Source organism: Alligator mississippiensis, chromosome 13, assembly GCF_030867095.1.
Source record: "Alligator mississippiensis isolate rAllMis1 chromosome 13, rAllMis1, whole genome shotgun sequence".
Taxonomy (NCBI): domain Eukaryota; kingdom Metazoa; phylum Chordata; order Crocodylia; family Alligatoridae; genus Alligator; species Alligator mississippiensis.
The window spans coordinates 57,390,189-57,405,693 of NC_081836.1; the positions used below are offsets into that span (position 1 = coordinate 57,390,189).

General features: G+C 57.5%; 1 protein-coding gene across 1 annotated transcript in view; it reads left to right on the forward strand.

Moving 5' to 3' along the window:
• The window catches only part of SYNGR3 (synaptogyrin 3), a 28,444-nt gene extending 13,493 nt beyond the window's left edge, over nt 1-14,951 (forward strand). Inside the window, exons 2-4 of the mRNA XM_006270494.4 lie at nt 148-385; nt 10,145-10,287; nt 12,121-14,951. Coding sequence (XP_006270556.1) covers nt 148-385; nt 10,145-10,287; nt 12,121-12,330 — 591 coding nt within the window. The 3' untranslated portion in view covers nt 12,331-14,951. The remainder of the gene's footprint in view (nt 1-147; nt 386-10,144; nt 10,288-12,120) is intronic.
• The last annotated feature ends 554 nt before the right edge of the window (nt 14,952-15,505 follow it).

Here is a 15,505-nt window from a genome sequence, read left to right on the forward strand (position 1 = left end):
TTTAAGCTACCCACCCAGCGAGGGGAGAGCTCTTCTAACGAGCGCCACGTTGCCATGGAACCCAGTGGAAGATTGAATCCAATTATCTCGCTGTTGGGAAACAAAGCGAAGCCTAAACAGTGGCGCGCTGTGCTTTCTCCTCCCCAGCTCTTCTCCATCGTGGTGTTCGGCTCCATTGTGAACGAGGGCTACGTCAACAGGGACACCACCCCCGAGCTGCACTGCATCTACAACGAGAACGAGGGGGCCTGCAGCTACGGCATCTCCATCGGCATCATTGCCTTCTTCACCTGCGTCTTCTTCCTCGTCGTGGACCTCCACTTCCAGCAGATCAGCAGCGTGAAGGACCGGAAACGGGCCGTCCTGCTGGACCTCGGCGTGTCAGGTATGGCGCTGGGCTCGCTGGGAAGCTGGAAGGCCTAGGCACACCGGCGCATGGGCCCCGCTTCACTCTGTCTGCATGCTCTGTATTGGAGTGGCTGGGGTTCAAATTCCCTCCCCTGAGAAATAGCCCCGTCCCTCTGAAACAGGGCAGGTGGCAGCAGTGATGCACCCCAGGGAGGCAGGGCTGGCGGCGGGTGGGAGGTCCTACCCGGGGAACATCAATGATGCCAAGTCCATGTATCCCACTGCTGCCTCCACACCCCTTGGCTGGGGCAGCGTTGGTGAGGCCTCCAGAGCAGCAGAGCCGGCAGGTCACTCCCTACAGAGGCATGTGGGGCAAGTGTTTCAGGCTCTCTTCAGATTCAGGCGTTCACTTTAGCACCCATTCCCCCTGCGGTGTTTCCCCCTCTCGGTACCATTGTTCCAGGCTCTCGGCAGACTCTGCTTTGCGCTGCTTCGGGTCCATCTGGGCCATGTTTCCAAGCATTTCCTTTGCAAGCCCACAGGTTTAGAGAGGTATTGGGTTTTAAATGCAAGCAGAGATGCCAATATAAACCACGGCCCCAGGAGCCGGGCCACATTTGTTCCTGCACTCGGGTCGTGGGTTGGTGAACTCGCAAGGCTGGACCTTGCCTTACTGAAGTCCTGCTTGACCTCAGGTGATCAGGCATGTGGGTCCGTGGAGCCAGCTGGATGTCTCTGAGCTGAGCCGCTCTGAGAGGCCCGTAGCCTGCTGTCTGCCCTGCTCCTGGGTTCCTGGCCTTCCTGCTTTCAAAAGTCTGGTGGTCGTTTTCTCTGGGGAAGGTGGTGGTGGGGGCAGGAGGAAAGCATGTGCCAGTGTCATCCCATCCCTGGACAAACCTGCTGCTGAGGCTGGGAAGTGCCCTGAAGGCATCTCGCGGGAGATGCAGGAGGGAATAATCCAGGCTGGGCATCACTGAAGTGTCCTGTACAGCCTCTGTTTCTGCTGCCTCCCAAATCCGCAGGTGCATGCTATTTACAAGGTCCCCTAAGGGATTTAGATGCCCCAAATCCACTCATTTCAATGGGAGCAGAGCATCTGAATAAATCCTGTCAGCTGCTCTGAAAATCCCAGCCTAAGGATGTGATCCCCCTGCTGCTGCCTTGTGCTTGGCCTGGCCACATTCTTCTGTGCTAGGTCTGTGCAAAATGCCGTCGTGCCAGACCTCCTCCTCTCACCCCCTGCCCCGCTAGGCACAGCCCGGGGGGCTGCAGGGGTATTATGGGGCGCAGCCAGGTTCCTGCCATTACAGGGTCCAGTTCTGAGTCCCTTGGGCATGCAAAACTGTCACTGCTGTTCACAGAGTGGCACCAGAAATCTTTGTTCTGCAACTGGCTGTTGTGCACCATCCACGGGGATCCTGGGAGACAAGGGGTTGCTGACAGGAGCAGCCAGCTCTGGGATGCGGCTGCATTGACGTCACTGGATGTTAATTAGACCAGGAGGATGCTTGGTTCTGTGTGTGTGTGTGTGTGTATAGTCGTGCACACATGCATTTTGTGCGTTGATTGTCAGGACTTTTCCTGGTGAGCGGTCCTTTCCTGCCCTCAAACCCTAATAACTATTCCTTCTTCCTAAACGCTGCACTGAAATGCAGGTCAGTAGGTGCCAGGTGCGTGAGTGACACGGTGTCCAGCATCAGTGCCGGGGTTGACGCTGTCCAGCTGCACCAGCCTGCCCTCCCCAGCTGGCACCTGCTCTTAGCGTGTACGAGCTAACAGTGGTAATCGCCATCTGGACACGAGGGATGCGCCCTCGCTGCTCTGGGGCTGTCGACGCGCAGCGGGATCTCAGACGTGGGTCTGGGCCTCGGGTTGCTCCTTGGACACCAGCACACAGGCTGCTCTGGGTCTTGGACAGGAAGGGGTCTCTGGGTTTGGCACATCCAGGTCCGCTCTTGTCAGGCAATCGCATCCCAGGATCTCTCTCCTCGGCCTGCCCAGCTCCATCCTAAAACTCCTGAGGTTTCCTCCTCTTCTGGGGAGGCCGTTCCAGACTGGTCTGGGGTGAGAAACCCTCTTCTCTCTCCCGACTGAAATTCATTTGTAGCCAGAGTTCCCTTTTGTTCTGGTGCCAGCATCATCCCTGGGCTTCCCCACTCTTTCCCTGCCTGGCATTTGCCCCTAAGGTGTCGGTAGAGGGGAATCACACCCCAGCTCAGCCTCCGTTTTGCCAGGCTGGTCCAGCCTCCTCTTGTGGGATAAGCTGTGCCCTTCCTAATCGCCTTCTCCCTGCCCCTGCTCGGGACTGATTGCACCTTTCCTTGGCACGGCTGAGCGTACGATCTGCAGAGGTCTCTCCAGGGCCGCCTGTGACGGCGCTGGTGCTTCTCTGTGCTCTGGGACGGCCTGTGCTCGTACTTCCCACCGTACATTTGCCTCGTCCGCATTGACATCATGCTGATGGCTCACAGGCATCCTGCGACCGGCTCATGCATCTGGATCTTGCTCCTCTTCCCAACTGATGCATTCACCGTTTATAGCACAAATCTGTCCCCTTGCATCTCATCTCCTTTCTGTTGCCCCCTGTCTCTGAGGTCGTCCGGTTCCCCCTGCAGAGCATCTCCATTCTCCTCTGTGTTGACACAGCCTCCCAACTGCATCCTCAGCGAGCGCCACTCCACCGAGCTGTGACCCTGTCGTGCCAGAGACTGGAGTGGAGACATCGAATGAGATGTGTCTGCAGTCGAGCCCTTAAGGAATTGCACTAACCACCTCCTGCCAGCCTAGCATCCCCTTCGGATTTTGTCTGTTGTCATCTCCCAGTTAGCCAGGCCCTGACCCAGTTATACCCTTGATCAGTCCCCATTTTCTCCAGCTTAACAGCGGTGTCTCGAGGCGCTGTATCGGATGCTGCAGAGAAGTCCAGAGAGGCAGCTGAAAGCTACTGTCAGTGAGAGCCGAATGCAGGCGTGCTTGCAGGAAACCGAAGTCACTCTAGGTTTAGCTCCTGGTTCTGCGGTCCCTTGTCCAGCAAAACTTCAGCTGCACTTCCCCGAGCGAGGCCGCTGCATCAGACCTGTCAGGCAGCATCGTGCGATGTGGTGTGATCCCGTCTCCTCTGGGGCTTTGTCCTTTAAACGGCCTAAGCCTGATGTTCCCCAAATGTCACTCGGGAGCTTGTACCCACCTCTATTTCCACACGTGGACGCAGCCTTTTGGGCATGACCTTTCCACGCACGAATGGCAGGCAGCAGACACTACATACAGCCCTCTTGCACATGTGCGAGGAACAGGTGTGGCTGCCTGGGTGACGGCAATTCATGCCGTGTTCGTCCCAGGAGCTGCGGTTGGGAATTAGGCCCCCGGTCCTTTTTTCTCACGTTCCTTTCTTCACCTGGCTCCGCTTTTCTACAACAGCCATTGCCCAGAGCTGCCATGGGTCCTGGCATATCCCTCTTCCTTTCCATTCCCTACATCCCCACCTGGACAAAGGGCAAGCCCTGGCTTGCTTTCATTCCCAGAGCTGTACAAGCAGCTCCCTCGCAGCAAAGAGTAAGTGCTGCATTTGACTGGAGCTTGCAGCCTCCATCGTCTCTGTGATCAAAGCCTGTCATCTCCACTTGCGCTCTGATGAGCCCTGGGCATCAAACCTGTCTGTGGCGGCCGCAGGGCTGAGCCGAGCTGACCCGCACCGCTCCCAGGACAAACTCTCCAATTAAATTACCTGCTTTAAATATCTCCACATTATCCCACTGGAGACTTTCCATGCAGCGCCCTCTTCCACCTGCTCTTCAATTTCTTTCTTTTCTTATTATCCTTGTTTCCCTTCAGTTGGAGGCTGCTGCTTTGCCCATTCTCTGCGGGTAGGCTTTCTGCATTGTTATTCTTTTTGATACTTAAAAAAACCCCTCAAAACACATAAAGCAATCTGGGAAAAGACTGAACTACAAATGCAAATAAAAGAAGACGGATGGGTCGGTGGGTGGATGGATGGAGAGACAGGAGGAGTTGAGACATCTTGTCATATCACAAAGACACTTCGATTTTAATGAAGGTTTCAGCAGGAGAGCGTCTCGGGTCCCAGGTGAAGGGTGCGGGGAGAGACCTGAAGATGGAGGTTTCGGCGTCCTTCTGTGGGACAGAGCACATTTTGCAAGCGGTTGGGAAGGAGATTTCTGGCCAGCGCTACTAATGTGCTGATGTAGCCCAGCTATGTTGTCAACCGATGTACATCCACGTAGCTCCGTCAAGGATGGGATTTGTTTGTGTGTCCTTCCATGCACGCACCCACCCTCCGTCCATCCATCCAACCATGAAGACATGCACACACCACAGTTGTCAGCGCCACCCGGTCGTTACTGCGCATCATCATCTTTGAAGGTCGTGACGAAGGGGCAACAGACAAAAAAGAGTTAAGTCACAAGGTTTCTCTCCCCTGGAAGAAGACTGCACGCTCCGGCGGTCCGTGGGAAGCCTGTCCCAGCCCTGCCCTTAGGAACGGTGGAGCTGTGAAGGGTGGATGCAGTCGAGCTCTCCAGGCTTGCCCTGGCCCCAGCCGGGCAGTGGTGTTGCCATTGCAAAGGGAAAAGGGCTTTGGAGCCCGAGTCCCTCCAAGAGGGGGGTGGACAGTTGTGCCGCGGCGCGCACGGAGCAGACACGGGCACCGCGCTCCTCCGCCGGCACTTGCAGCTCTCTTCCATCTGCTCTCACAGCTGCTCCCTTAGAAGTGCACTGGTTTCGAACCAGCCTGTAATTACGGCTGTAACATCTCCTTCCCGGTGTTTGCACTCTGTTGTCTGCAGATCCCAAAACTATAATTATCCGCTGGCTTTTACCGTTTGTCTCAATAGTCTCCTCTTTTTTTTTTTTGCCGTCGCGCCATGGCCCGTGGCTCTGTTACGGGCCCGCGTGCAGCTTGGCTCAGAACCAGGCTCCTGGCGGGAAGGGGATGCCTGGCCCACCTCGGATGTCCCTTCCTTCTGCCCCCGCACGCCAAGGCTTAGCTTCCTCCTCAGCAGCTGCCGGCTCCCCGCCGCCCTCCCTGCTGCCGAGGTTTCGGAGGAAAGTCCAAAGCCCATTCAGAGGCGATGCTGTGGTTCAGTCGCGTGGCTGCCAGATCTAAAGTCATGTCTGACCTGCATTTGCCTCTTGGGGAGACTTTGTGGTTCCCCTTCTCAGGTGTTTGAAGCCCCCGCAGGTATCCGGGGTGCTAAGGAAGGAAAGGAGCCAGGCAGAATGGGGAAAACCAGGTCCACGGATGGGCAGCTCCTTTCCCCGCTGCTCTCTCAGGAACAGCTCATGGGCCCTTTTGGCACAGCCGGGTCCCACACACAGTGAAGGTCGGCATGTCCGAGGAGCCTCCTTGCACCCAGGCTGGTGCTGCCCTGGGGGCTCTGTGCTGGAGAAGGGGGAGGAGAAGGCAAGGCCCAGCAGGAGGGCATCCGTGCAGCCGTCCTTCTCCGAGGCAGGATTAGGGACCAGCTCCCAAGGGGGAAATGAATGAATCGGCGGGAGCGGCGCTTCCCCCCGAGCACCCTCAGGAAGGGCAGGATGGGAGGAACGAGGAACAGAGCAAACCAAGTGCCGAGTCCCATGGGCAGGTGGCACGATTGTGCATGCATGCATGCACTCACCCACACGCGTGTGCACAAGCAGTCACACACATGCAGACACGTGCATGCACACTTGCATGTGGGCCCATTTCAAGGACATTGCCCCTCCGGAGCGGAGGACGGCCAGCTCTCCAGGTGATCAGCCGTGAATGAAAAGAGAGGATGCTCAGAACACAATCAGCAGCGCTCCCTCTCCCCCAGGCTCTTCCCAGCAGCCCGCACAGAGCGCGTGGGAGGCCTGCCGCTGCCCTCGACAAGCTGCGGCCGCATACCCCTCCTCTGCGGCCCAGGGAGACGTAGCAGAGGCACCGCGATGTAGAAACCTGCAGTAGGACCAGGCTTTGTCACCAGCCGCTGCCGCAAGTCGTCACGGCCCAATGGCCAGAGTATTGTTCCCTGCCGAATAGTTTGCATCCTTCCCCATGCCCATTGCAGGCTGCCATGACTCGCTGCCGTGCCACTGCCTCCCTCCTGCAGCTGGCCGTGGCCCAGCAAAGAGGAGGAAGGACAGACGGGAGGCCAAGGGGCCTCTTGGGCCACCCGGTATTTCTTCCCAGCCCCTTGCCTCCATTTTATAAGGCTAGAAGTTTCCTCACTATGTGCTCAGCGGTCAGGGAGAGTTTTACGTGACAGAGCCGCCTTCTCAACAATGCAGGCATCTGTGGCCATCTCAGGCCCCTTCTTTCGGACATGAAGCCCCCCTACACACACACGGCAAATCCATCCGACACCCGAAATGCCTGCCCCAGCTTTTACGAGCAGTGCTTGCTTGATCCAGTCCGGTCCATCTCCACCACGAAGTGCAGTGGCCTGGAGGCTTCTCCTGGAAAGGAGACAGGATAGAGATCGGTGCCACACCGATGGAGAGAGTGGGCGCTGATAGGGGAGTGCGAGTCCCGGGACCAGTTGAAGTGGGACCGGAGGAAATACCTGCTTGCAGAGGCAGCGAGAGCGAGTGCGGCATGCCCAGCTGGGCAGGGGAGCTGCCCTGGGCGTCTCTGAGCCGCCTGCAGGACCCTGCCCAGCCTGGAGCTCGGGCCAGAGGGAAGGCGCTGAACCCCGTGCAGGTGCAGGGTGGTGTGCCAGACTCCAAGCACCTGCCAGGACATGAATGAAGGCATCAGCCACCTCCTTTGGATCGAAACAGCAGCCTGTCCCCTCTCCTGCTTTGGGTCCCAGGCAAGTCAAGAGCAGCTCTGAAATACCTTGACGAGCCCCTCAAGGGGACCTGACTTGACAGTCCTGCGTTGCCATCCCATGGCGGGGGCTCCTGCTGCACTTGGGATGGGACAGTCCCATGCACCGGTGCAGGCCGGGGACCAACTGGCTGAGCAGGAGCTCTGCAGAGAAGGACCTGGGGGTGACGGGGGACAAGAAGCTGGGTAGGAGCCAGCAGTGTGCCCTTGGTGCCGAGAAGGCGAACGGCATCCTGGGCTGCATTGGCAGGACCGTTGCCGGCAGATCGAGGGCAGCGATTCTTCCCTCTATCCAGCACTGGGGAGGCCACATCTGGAGTCTGGTGTCCACTGCAGGATGTGGACACAATGGAGAGAGTCCAGCAGAGGACAGTGAAAATGGCTGGAGGGCTGGGGGACAGGACTGGTGAGGAGAGACTGAGGGAGCTGGCCTTACTGAGTCTGCAGAAGAGAAGACCGAGGGGGATTGAATAGCAGCCTTCACCTCCCTGCATGGCGGGTGCAAAGAGGATGGAGCTGGGCTGGTCTCAGTGGGGACAGATGGCAGGACAAGGAGCAATGGGCTCAGGCTGCAGCAAAGCTGGATATTAGGACAAACTTTCTCATGAGGAGGATGGTAAAGGCTACCCAGAGAGGTGGTGGAGTCTCCATCCTTGGAGGTTTTTAGACATATCCTTGGCTGGGATGATGCAGTTGGGGCTGGTCCTGCTTGGAGCAGGGGGGTGGACTAGATGTGACCTCCTGAGCTCCCTTCCCGCCTGAATTTTCTCTGATTCTCTGATTCCTCCATTTTGCATGGAGACAGCGGGCAGCTTCCTTCTTCCCACCTGAATCATCATCAATGGGTTGAACAAGTGCTCCCGGGGTCTTGTTTCCAAGGCTAGTAGCACTACCCCTGGCTTCGAGGGGGCAGCGGGGAACGTCACTTTTGTCTCTGCCCAGAGATGCTTTTCTGGTCCGGGCTGTGTACTGAGAGGTGGTTGAAACTTGGGTCAGACCCAGACGCATGGCTCCAGCAAAGGCAGCTGAAGCTTCCTTGGGTCCCTGTGAGACCTTGCCATGATCCTCTATGAGATGCTTCCTGGTGGCTACTATCTCCTCTCACACCAGGCAGCAAAAAATATTTGTGGTGTGTGTGTGTGTGTGTGTGTGCACATGCACGTGTGTTTCTGTGTGCGTCTGTGCACGTGTGTGTGTCTGCCAGGTCCTGTGCCCCACAAGACACCCCATTGTTCAGTGTACCACCGAGGGTTGTGACAGGCCCCGACAGCATGTGGCTGAGGTTGACGGTCCACGAGAGCGTTGCTCGCCTGGGAAATCTCAGCATCGGCCCCTGCAGCTGGCAGGTGCCTGGACGGGAGGAGCGGCATCTCACCCAGCCCTGAGCTCCAGGGGGAAATAACCGCTGGGTTCCTCTTCCCGCTGTCCCTTCTGCACCCAAACAAGCGACAAGCCGGGAGGAGGGCGCAGGAGCTGTCACGGCCCAAGGCAGGGCTCTAGGATGCTGTCCAGCAATTTGCTTCCCATCATTAAAGCCCCCAGGGTCAGCAGCTGTGAGAGCTGAGTTCATAACAGCCCCTGATGTTCCCACTCAGCTGTCACAGGCCCTCACAGGTTTTCCACGGGGAGGTAGAGCACATTCACCAGCATAGCAGCCCCATGGAAAGCCATGGGACTTCCCGCCTGGGTGCAGGTTGGTGGGGTCGAGCCCTGGGTGCAGGCTGGTGGGGCCGAGCCCTGGGTGCAGGTTGATAAGGGTCGAGCCCTGAGTGTGGGTTGTGGGGTCCAGCCCTGGGTGCAGGTTGGTGGGGTCGAGCCCTGGGTGTGGGTTGGGGATCAAGCCCTGGGTGCAGGTTGATAAGGGTCGAGCCCTGAGTGTGGGTTGTGGGGTCCAGCCCTGGGTGCAGGTTGGTGGGGTCGAGCCCTGGGTGTGGGTTGGGGATCAAGCCCTGGGTGCAGGTTGATAAGGGTCGAGCCCTGGGTGTGGGTTGGGGGGGTCAAGCCCTGGGTGCAGGTTGATAAGGGTCAAGCCCTGGGTGCGGGTTGGGGGTCGAGCCCTGGGTGCAGGTTGGTGGGGTTGATCCCTGGGCGTGGGTTGTGGGGTCAAGCCCTGGGTGCGGGTTGGGGGTCGAGCCCTGGGTGCGGGTTGGGGGTCGAGCCCTGGGTGCAGGTTGGTGGGGTCAAGCCCTGGGTGTGGGTTGGGGGGTCGAGCCCTGGGTGCGGGTTGGTGGGGTCAAGCCCTGGGTGTGGGTTGGGGGGTCGAGCCCTGGGTGCGGGTTGGTGGGGTCGAGCCCTGGGTGCGGGTTGGTGGGGTCGAGCCCTGGGTGTGGGTTGGGGGGTTGAGCCCTGGGTGTGGGTTGGTGGGGTCAAGCCCTGGGTGTGGGTTGGGGGTCGAGCCCTGGGTGCGGGTTGGGGGTCGAGCCCTGGGTGCGGGTTGGGGGTCGAGCCCTGGGTGTGGGTTGGTGGGGTCAAGCCCTGGGTGTGGGTTGGGGGGTCGAGCCCTGGGTGCGGGTTGGTGGGGTCGAGCCCTGGGTGCGGGTTGGTGGGGTCAAGCCCTGGGTGTGGGTTGGGGGGTCGAGCCCTGGGTGCGGGTTGGTGGGGTCAAGCCCTGGGTGTGGGTTGGGGGGTCGAGCCCTGGGTGCGGGTTGGTGGGGTCAAGCCCTGGGTGTGGGTTGGGGGGTCGAGCCCTGGGTGCGGGTTGGTGGGGTCAAGCCCTGGGTGTGGGTGAAAGGCGCTGGCCGGGACCTGGGCTGGCGGGTTTGCATGCTGCAGGTTTGGGGGTCCAACAGGACCTGCTTTCAGAAGCAGGTGCTCGGCCCATCTGAGTCGCGCCTCCTTGTGCCAGCTTAGGTTGGGCCCCCAGAAACCAAGGCCCCGAAATCACTGCTCCCCTCTGGGCACCCAGGCCATGCTAGCTGTGTGTGTAAGAGCCCCGGGAAGCTCCTTCTTCCGGCAGCCGCAACACCCAGCACCTTCCTCCCGTTGCAGGGATCCTGTCGTTCCTGTGGTTCATCGCCTTCTGCTTCCTAGCAAACCAGTGGCAGTGGACGCTGTCGACCAAGGGGGTGTGGCAAGGAGCCGACGCCGCGCGGGCAGCCATCGCCTTCTCCTTCTTCTCCATCCTCACCTGGGTGAGTTCAGAACGGCTCGGGCGCGAGGGAGAAGCTCCCGGCCTGTCCAGGAGGGAGACGGGCGGCTGCATGGTGCCCTCTCACTTGGACTCACCCCTGGCACATGGTGCCAGGTTGCTGCTGCTCCTCACCCAGACTGGAGCCCCTGTGCCCCTACCAGCACTGCTGCAGGGCCCATCCGTGCGGGGGGTGTCAGTCAGGGGCTGACTCTGCAAGGACTCACTGGACCAGGCCCCTTGGAGGATGGCAGAGCACTCACTGCGCCCCTCTTCCACCAGTCTGGCCCCAAGCCTTAGTTGCGAGCCTTGTACAGCACCTTGCACACTTCCTCCTTAGCCTGAGCCAGGCAGACCGGGGGCCAGCAGGTGAGCTAGAGCAACGGTGACAAGGGAAACAAAACGGGAAACAGAACCAGGACTGAGTGCAGTGCAGGCCTGGAAAGAGGAACCGAGAGCCAGCCGCGGCAGGGTTTCGTGGGGAGATTGCAGCAGTCCAGACATATTGAAACCCAGCCCTGGGGAAGGATCATGGGTGACTCCCGACACAGTGCCCTTGCCCCGGGGAACTCCACTCTCCTCCTCCCTCACGTCCCTGGCACCCCCGCCAAGTTTGGGGGAAGGTTGGAAGTGTCCTCACTTCGGCCTTGGCAGCTGGCGCTCGGGGGACGACTGGAGATGAAGGAAACGACCCTCCAGACGCTCCCCAGCGATGCATCGCCGTGCAGAAGCAGCCTCCTGGGGCGTTCCCAGCACGCTTCGTGCTGCCTTGCACCCTGGTAGTCCCTGGGGCCTTTCCTTAGCTGCGGTGGGAATGGGGCATTCCCCGTGCGGGCTGCTCTGGGCGCTGGACGAGCCCCACGGGCAGCTAACCCACTGCGCTGCACTGGGAGAACTGGAGTGTCTCGGCAAACACCGCCTGAGCCTGGTCGGCGGGGCCTGGCCCCGGGACATTCCCCGGCGTGGCTGCTTCCCGCCTCCACCCCGGGGACACAGAGCGATGCTGGCAAAGCGTATAGCAGATGCCGGGCCTGAGAGAGGCTCAACCTTGAGAGGCAGGGACCCGGTCGAGGAGCGTGAGGGCATCGCTGCGGGCTGGGTTTAATCCATCTCAGGTAACTGTGGTGCTGGGCGCTGTGGTTATGAACCCGCTCTTTGTGCTGGGCACATCTGACGCACAGGGAATAACCCGATCCCATCGGGCGCCTCGGGGCCAGCCGGCGCAGCCCGTGCGCTCCACCAGCAGGCCTGTCATCCCCCCACCACTAATTGACTTGTTAATGAAACGGCCTGAAATAAAAGCAAGTGTGTCGCACTCGCGGCTCCCCCCGTTTGTGACCTGAATACTCGTAACCCTCAGGAAGGGCAAAGGCGTCTCTGCAGAGCCGACCTAATTAGTGGTGCAGGGGACGGGGAAGATTTGCCTCTGCAGAACGGGCTGGGAACCGGCGGGGACATCACCCTGCCCAGTCCAGCCGCTGAGACCTGCTGGGAGCCGATACGGCGGCTCAGGGGTTTGCAGCCTCAGGACAGAAGAACATGGGACCTGCCATTTCCTGGGTCCAACCACAGGTCCATCTTGCCCGGTGTCCTGTGTCACACGGGCAGAGAGCCGAGGCCGGACGGGAGAGGCAGCTGGGTCTGACCAGGGTTGTTCCCCCTGTTCCTCTCCCACTTGCAGCCTCCAGCGTTTAGGGTCCAGGCCATTCTGATTCAAGGCCGTGCCCCTCGCTCCCGTGCTCGATAGCTACCTACCGCTGCCCCTTTCCTCCAAGACTTCATCCGATGCACCCAGGATCCGCCGCCGCCTCTCCTAACTCCCTCCTCCTGGTTACAGGTCGGCCTCACGGTGAAGGCCCTGCAGAGATACCGCCTGGGAACTGACATGTCTCTCTTTGCCACGGATCAGTTTGCGGCTGACCCCAACACAGGCTACCCGGGCTACCCCACCGGCAGCGGGATCGAGAGCACGGAAACCTACCAGAGCCCCCCGTTTACCGAGACCCTCGACGCCAACCCGAAGGGCTACCAAGTGCCAGCATACTGAAGGACGGCGGGCTCGGCCAGGTCATGTAAAAATAGACCACATCTTATGGTGCAGTACAGTTAACTGGTTGATTGCAAATGTATTAAGTACCATTTCCTTCATGTGGCAAGTCAGTGCTGGGTTACTTACTATTAGCTAGTTGTGCAGTGAATTCTGTACAGTGGTATTGGTTCTTGTCTTACCTGTCTAAGGGTTTTTTATAAAAGCAGTGTTCCCTCTAAGTCCGAATAGGAGGAAGGTTGCTACCACACCAAACATGCGAGGCAAAAGGTGATACGTTCTCTAATGCTGCGGCTTGTAACGCCAGGCATCCTAGCATTGCATTTCGCCGAGTGCCCGGAGAAGCAGACGGTAATCCTCCTGCTAGAAAACACAATAGCCGATGAGTTGATATTTATCTCGTTCTTCCAGAGCTAACGCAGAATCGTTCTCGCTTTGATGAACCCGGGACTGCCCGCGCAGCTCCCATTCGCTCTAGCGGACACTAACCTTGTACTGTTCCTACAGCCGGAAGCTGCTATGGACCGATCTTGTACAGCGTAGAAAGTCCAGCCTATGGGAAGTGCCAAATTTGAAAAGAAATCCTAGCCGTGCTGTTTCCATTTGTATATATTTACTGTACAAAAACCTGACCGGATGTGGCAAACGTTAGCCTAGGATTCGTGCATCACAGTAGGGGTTTTTCGGTTTGTTTTGGGCTTTTATGTTGAGTAACCAAATCACGTCTGTGCTTTAGCTTCGTATCTGTTTAGGATCTAAAAAGTTCTTGTTCTAAACCTGTTCAGCAATAGCTTGGCTGCTAATTTGAGAGGTCACTTGTAGAAAAAGCGGCATGTTACAGTTCAACCCCCCTGGGGCAAGTTCGTCCAACTGGAGAGTTTGCACGTGTACAGCGAGTTCCTCCCAACGCGGCGTTCGCTCAGTCAGTCAGAGTTGCCCGCACAAGAGGTCTGGGCTTCTTAACATCCCCCCTCCACTCCAGTGTAAGTCTGATTAGCGAGAAATCACGAGCCAACCTGGCTCTTTATATGGGAAACTGCCACTAGACATCAGAAACAGGGAGCAAATAAATTCAGGTGCAGATACATCTTGACACTGCAGCCACTGGAAATACATCAGCCGTTCGGACATTTAGAGCAGGACTGAAAAGGCCCTGTGCCACTGACGCCAATGAAGAGTGAGGATGGCCCGTATTTTCAATTACCGAGAGAGAAGGGATGGAGTTAACCTAAAACGGAAAGGAAAAAATGATTGGTATTTGGGTCTCCGCTGCAAAATTACTGGCTTGTTCAGTTCAGTGATGGGGCCAGTCCTCACCCCACCCTCCCAGCTGTGCAGGGCCAGTGACTTTGCAGTGTTTCCTGAAGAGGGACTGCAAGAGCCGACACATCCAGATGAGCTCAAGCTTGCATTTCTTGCTGTCATGATAGAAAACTTTCTCCCTGGTTAAAATCATCCATTGCCAACCTGGAACAGCTCTAGTCACGTGGCTTTTAACGTAGCCAGTTGCAGACCCTTCTTTCTTGTGGAGTCCCAGAAAAGTGGGGCTGGAAGGGACCTCCAGAAGTCCCCTACCTGAGGCAGGATCAGCCCTGTCCAAACCCTCCCTTGCACGCATTGTTGGCACAGCTTACACGGGTGAGTGCAGTAGTTGAAACTCCCGATGCCATCTGACCTCATGACAAGCAGAGCTAAAGTGACTTCCCTCACTTCCTTTGTAGCGACCCCTCCCTCCCTCGGTAACGTGGCTATTGAAACTGCAGATACACGCGTGAGCTAACAGCGACGCCTTGTCAAAAACGTTCCCCATCAACAACAAAAACAGAGCTACTTTGAATTCGTGCCATTGGGAACGGATTAAAATACGCCCGTGCAGCGAGCGCGGCATTTCCCGCACCTGAAAGGCTCAGATTTACCTGCCAGTGTCGAGACTAGCAAAAAAGCAATGTTTCACGTAATGTCTGCCAGCCTGAAAAAGGTCTCCGGTTTTAGGTTTAGTTGTTCTCGTCTCCGCCTGGAGATACCCCCGCGCCCGAGGAGGTCGTGGCAACTCTTCAAGAACTCGGTCCCGCTGCCGAGGGGTTCCTGTCCCGAACCCAGGAGTCAAGAGCGCGAGCCCGGGGATGCTGCAGTGCTTCGAGCCAGGCGTCTCCCAGCGACCTGGTGCAGCGTAGTTCAAGGGGAAAGCATTGGAGAGATCCCTCCCATTAAGTAGACCAGGGGCGTCTGACTCCCAGTACAACACACGCCGAAACCCACTACATGACCGTTGCGATTTTCTACCGAGTCAGTCTTGCCGAAAAAAGAAAAAGAAAAAAGTCAAAGGATTTTAATACAGGGTACAGTAGAACTGTAGCAATATTTTCCTTAGAGGGAACACTGATATTTTAGCAGCACAAAAGATACTTGTGTTAATATTTTAGCAAAATTATAATCAATTTACATGTTTAAATTGATTGTACGTGTGAGATAATGTTTGTTCAGTACACTGTATTTTTTCTAACTATATAACTGTTCCAGATTTTCCTTGTAACTGTAAAGAACTAAGTTCTGTCTGATTGCTAGACCTGTCCTGATCAGTGGTGTACATGTGCTAAGTATTACAAATATGAATGTAAGCACCTGAGGCCTACCTTGCATTTTCTCTTCCCCTCCCCGCACCCATGTGGACCACGGACTGGATTTCCTCAGTCTCATTGTAACAAGAGCAAACACACACGCGCGCACACTTACACGCCAAGCGTGAGCGGTCTCGAGGGCCGCGAACGTGAAACACTGCTCTGAGAACGCAGCAAAAGCAACGAGATCGTAGCTCAATACCCGGTGGCACCAACGCCACGGTCCAGGCAGGGTTGCTGTCTTCAGGGCCACGCGTTCTTTTTTTAGCGGCTTTAAGGTAACCATCGCTATATTTCAATTTGATTTTTTTTAGAGGAGCCCTTCAGAAACTGGATGCTTTTCCCTTTTGGGGCATGGGAAGCGCAGCTGAATGCCACTTGTTTAGGATCGGGGGTGTGCAAGCCAGACGCAGCTTTAGAGGCTGTCAGGTTAGGATATAGGAGCACTCACCCGAAGGAAACCCTACTCTGCTCCCTTCCTGCGTGCTGGGAAGCAGGCCCTCAGGGTGAGTATTTCCTGTAACAGCAAGCGAGCCCACGCTCTCCATGCTGGCCTG